The 5,523-nt window shown below is 45.7% G+C and overlaps 1 protein-coding gene across 1 annotated transcript; it reads right to left on the bottom strand.

Annotated features, from left to right (window-relative positions):
- Positions 1 to 655: 655 nt before the first annotated feature.
- On the bottom strand, positions 656 to 2,371 carry LOC137504859 (piggyBac transposable element-derived protein 4-like). Its single transcript, XM_068233451.1, has one exon. The coding sequence runs from the start codon at positions 2,369 to 2,371 to the stop codon at positions 656 to 658; it is 1,716 nt and encodes a 571-aa protein (XP_068089552.1).
- Positions 2,372 to 5,523: the final 3,152 nt, after the last annotated feature.

Below are 5,523 nucleotides of genomic sequence, written 5' to 3' on the forward strand. Positions count from 1 at the left end.
TCCCTCAGCTGTGTCAGCTGACTGCCATGGCAGAGAGCTCATTTGTAAACACAGGATGTTAGCAATTTGTCTGTTTCCATGAAAGCAGGCAGTAGGCACGCGCACTCCCGACTGCGGATTCGTTAGCCCAGGAATCAATGAATCGGGCCATGGTGCCCGATCACTGATTCCTCTCCCCGCAGAAAGAGACAGCTTCGCTTTTTCTGACTCCTATGTCCCTCTAAGCGTACATTGTACGCTTAGAGTGACGTCATGTAAACAAACTCAAGGTTGCCATCTTGTGGCCATAAAGTAAAACATCTAAAAGTAAAAAATTACAATACACATATATTTCCCCAAATCAAACACTATTTACATCCCACCCTCCCAAAAATACCCACATAAAATGTTTAACCTCCTGGGCGTTTCAATTCTCCCCTAATTTCTGCTCAAAAAAGTCTATGGAATTTTCCAATGAATTTTTTTTTTTTTTAATATTTCAGGCCTGTAACTTACCAAATCATTAGCAAACAAGGTTCTAGTGCTTATCCTAAGCATAATAAAATAATAAAACATGAAAATCATGGCAAAAAAAAACATTTAATAGTAACAATACGTAAACAAAACATCTTAATTCAGATCAAGCAGCAGTTGCAGCACAAAAAGTATTGAAACATCAATACACTTCCTGAGTATGAAATATTTTAAAGCAAGGGACAGCACAAAGTCCTACATCACATTCAGGGCAGTAAAAGCGCGTCTCCTTGCGCACCTTTTTTCCATTCGGCCCCCTCTTAGAGCAGCACACAACGCACATGCGGGTAGGTGTTGCTTTGCGCTCAGTGGGTGGCACGTGCTCTACAAAATGACGTCCTGTTAGTCGCACTGGATTTACGACATAGGAGGCACGACGTCCTGGTCTATTCGCCTCAGTTTGTGGTTGCTGATGTTGTAAGCATATTTCCTCACAAACCTTCAAAATGTAGTCAAAGTGAGGAAGAGGCCTGTCATTTTGTTTCTTGTAGAGGACATAAGAATTCCAAAGACACTGCTCCACCAGATGTCTAAAGATTTTCTTGTAATATTTGCGCTGCTGTTTGCACACAACGGGGTAGAATGTTATGCACTGGTCAGCACGGTCCACCCCACCCATTGTCTGATTATAATCCAGAATGACCTGGGGTTTCTGGATTGTCTTCCCAGCACGATTCTTGGCTGCAGCAGTGTCAGTGTTATGGACTGTTGACAAAACGGAAACATCTTTCTTGTCCTTCCAGCGAAGGGCCATCAGTTTACCCTTCTGCCATGCTGTGATTTCCCCTGGCTTCAGCTTCTGAGCTGAAAAGGCTGATGGCAGATTGCGACGGTTAGGCTGGACAGTGCCATATGAATCAGTCTTGTGTCTGATGAGGTATTCATATAGTTCAGGGGAGGTATAGTAATTATCTGTGGTCAGGCAATATCCCTGACCAAGAAGCAGTGAAATGAGGGAGAGGACAGAGGCGGATGCAAGGCCAAACTGGCTGTAGCTGGGGTCAAATTGTGTGCCTTTGCCAGTGTATATAATGGCATTCCAAATATATCCGGAATTAGATTCGCACAATAGGAACGATTTTATCCCAAATCTGGCACGCTTGGAAGAGATATACTGTTTCCAGGCAAGTCTCCCTTTATACGCCATTAGGCTCTCATCGACGCTTACGTCTCGTTCTGGAACATACACGGACTGAAATTTGCGTATGACCATTTGAAATAGGTCGTAGATCTTCCACAGTTTGGGGGCAGGATGGGTGGCCTCATCAAAGGTCTCATTATTCATGAAATGCAGGTTTTTCATGATGAGGCTAAATCTGTTTTCTGACATGACAGTCCCAAAAAAAGGTGTAGCAATCAGTCGGTTGGTGCTCCAATATGATGTCTGTCGGGGTTTCCCCACAACCCCCTGGAGGATGAGGATGGCCAGGAATAGCCATATATCATCCTGGGTGACTGGTTCCCACCTTTTTCCCCTAGCAAACCTCCTGAATGGACCAGGCTGCTGTTCCGCATAGCGGTTGGTCTCGTCCACTATAATTTGGATTATGGCCTCGTCCAAAAAAAGTTTCAAATGGGCCAGGGGGTTAGGATCACAGGGAACTTTTTGGCCGGGTTCGCCTGTAAATGGGAATCGTGGGGGGGCAGGATTATTCTGGGTAGTGTCTTTAGCGATCCATGTGCGGATGCTCTCGACCTCTTCGGTGAAGTCATCGCTGTCCGACTCCGAGTCAGACGATGACATGTTCGCCACATAGCTGTCACTTGAGTCTGAGAAAAACATCTGCTCATCCTCGCTGTCCTCAAACTCCTGCATCAGGGTTCGCGGGGAGAGGCGTCTACGGGAGCTGGAAGCCATAGCAGGGCAGGTGGCAGAAAAAACGTGGTCGTTATTCGGAGCAAGGGTCAAATCCAGGCAGCAATCAAAGCGTCGTCGTTATCCAAAAGCAAGGGTCAAATCCAGGCGGCAATCAAATCAAAGCGTCGTCGTTATCCAAAAGCAAGCGTCAAATCCAGGCGGCAATCAATAGAATAGTCGATAGTCCAAAGCAGAAAATCAGCAGAAATATATCAGTGCAAGTGTCAGCAATCTCAAATAGCAAATGGTGTTTTTTTTTTTTTTTTTTCTTTTGTCTTTTGTTTATGTTTCAAATTTGTTTTTTTTTTTACTGTGTATTGGATTGGATACAGGTGCATTCAATCCAATACAAATTCAAATTTATCGCCGCGCCCCCTAGCGTCGACCTCACGACGTCATTACGTGGACGCGGAAGGAGACGCGAAAGAAGGCGGAAGAACACGCGAAAGGAGGCGGAAGGCCCAGAGGACGGGATCAGGATCGGAAGGCCACGATGACTGGATCGGAAGGCCACGAGGACGGGATCGGAGGCCCAGAGGCGGGATCGGAAGGCCCGGGACGATCACGGAAGGAGACGCGGCGAAGGTGACGCCATGGAGGGAACAGAGGGGATCAGAGGACGGGCTCAGGAGGACCGGAGACCTACCGGAGGACGATCACAGCAATCCCTGTACCCGGCGCACCCGGCAACACATGGTACAGTCTGGGGAACTTTTTTTTTTTTTTTACCCCGACACTGTATCGGGATTATCTAAATGGGCATCTTTTTTCACCCCGATACAGTGTCGGGATTATCTGCCAAAGGGTTAATAAAAAAAAATTAAAAAAAAAAATTACTATAATAAAAAATTTTTTTTTACCTAAGGGTCTAAACTTTTTAAATATCTATGTAAAGATGAAATTTATTATTATTTTTTTAAATACAGTGGAGGAAATAATTATTTGACCCCTCACTGATTTTGTATGTTTGTCCAATGACAAAGAAATGAAAAGTCTCAGAACAGTATCATTTCAATGGAAGGTCTATTTTAACAGTGGCAGATAGCACATCAAAAGGAAAATCGAAAAAATAACCTTAAATAAAAGATAGCAACTGATTTGCATTTCATTGAGTGAAATAAGTTTTTGAACCCTCTAACAATAAGACTTAATACTTAGTGGAAAAACCCTTGTTTGCAAGCACAGAGGTCAAACGTTTCTTGTAGTTGATGACCAAGTTTGCACACATTTTAGGAGGAATGTTGGTCCACTCCTCTTTGCAGATCATCTCTAAATCCCTAAGGTTTCGAGGCTGTCTCTGTGCAACTCTGAGCTTGAGCTCCCTCCCTCCATAGGTCTTCTATTAGATTAAGGTCCGGAGACTGACTAGGCCACTCCATGACCTTAAAGAGAACCCGAGGTGGGAATTACTTTTACTATTGGGGCACAGAGGCTGGTTGTGCGCACTAAGACCAGCCTCTGTTGCCCCATCGTGTGTCTCCATGTCCCCCCTGCTCGCCGCTATACCCCCCGCATTGCTGGCGACACGCAGCGTGTCGCCAGCTCAATGTTTACCTTGCGCTGTCAGTCAGCGCTGCTCCCCTGCCTCCTCCGCATCGGCGCACCCGCCCGTGTCCCTTCCCTCCCGCTGATAGGAGGGAAGTGACGCGGCGGGTGGCGCCGATGCGGAGGAGGCGGGGGAGCGGCGCTGACTGACAGCGCAAGGTAAACATTGAGCTGGCGACACAGCCAGCAATGCGGGGGGTATAGCGGCGAGCAGGGGGGACATGGAGGCACACGATGGGGCAACAGAGGCTGGTCTTAGTGCGCACAACCAGCCTCTGTGCCCCAATAGTAAAAGTAATTCCCACCTCGGGTTCTCTTTAATGTGCTTCTTCTTGAGCCACTCCTTTGTTGCCTTTGCTGTATGTTTTGGGTCATTGTTGTGCTGGAACACCCATCCACGACCCATTTTCAGTTTCCTGGCAGAGGGAAGTAGGTTGTCGTTCAGCATTTCACGATACATGGCTCCGTCCATTTTCCCGTTAATGCGATTAAGTTGTCCTGTGCCCTTAGCAGAAAAACACCCCCAAAGCAAAATGTTTCCACCCCCATGCTTGACGGTGGGGACGGTGTTTTGGGGGTCATAGGCAGCATTTTTCTTCCTCCAAACACAGCGAGTTGAGTTAATGCCAAAGAGCTCTATTTTGGTCTCAGCAGACCACAGCACCTTCTCCCAGTCACTCACAGAATCATTCAGGTGTTCATTGGCAAACTTCAGACGGGCCTGCACATGTGCCTTTTTGAGCAGGGGGACCTTGCGAGCCCTGCAGGATTTTAATCCATTGCGGTGTAATGTGTTTCCAATGGTTTTCTTGGTGACTGTGGTCCCTGCTAATTTAAGGTCATTCACTAACTCCTCCCGTGTAGTTCTAGGATGCTTTTTCACCTTTCTCAGAACCATTGACACCCCACGAGGTGAGATCTTGCGTGGAGCCCCAGAGGGAGGTTGATTGATGGTCATTTTGTGCTCCTTCCATTTTCGAACAATCGCACCAACAGTTGTCACCTTCTCTCCCAGCTTCTTGCTAATGGTTTTGTAGCCCATTCCAGCCTTGTGCAGGTCTACAATTTTGTCTCTGACATCCTTGGACAGCTCTTTGGTCTTTCCCATGTTGGAGAGTTTGGAGTCTGCTTGATTGATTGATTCTGTGGACAGGTGTCTTTTATACAGGTGACTATTTAAGACCGGTGTCCTTAATGAGGGTGACTAATTGAGTAAGAGTGTCTAACCACTCTGTGGGAGCCAGAACTCTTAATGGTTGGTAGGGGTTCAAAAACTTATTTCACTCAATGAAATGCAAATCAGTTGCTATCTTTTTTTTAAGGTTATTTTTTCGATTTTCCTTTTTGATGTGCTATCTGCCACTGTTAAAATAAACCTACTATTTGACATGATACTGGTCTGAGACTTTTCATTCCTTTGTCATTGGACAAACTTACAAAATCAGTGAGGGGTCAAATAATTATTTCCTCCACTGTAAGCTTGTAAATAGTGATGGATGCAAAACAAAAAAAATGCTCTTATTTCCAAATAAAATATTGTCGCCATACATTGTGATAGGGACATAATTTAAACGTGAAATAACCGGGACAAATGGGCAAATACAATA

Source organism: Hyperolius riggenbachi, chromosome 4 (assembly GCF_040937935.1).
Source record: "Hyperolius riggenbachi isolate aHypRig1 chromosome 4, aHypRig1.pri, whole genome shotgun sequence".
NCBI lineage: Eukaryota > Metazoa > Chordata > Amphibia > Anura > Hyperoliidae > Hyperolius > Hyperolius riggenbachi.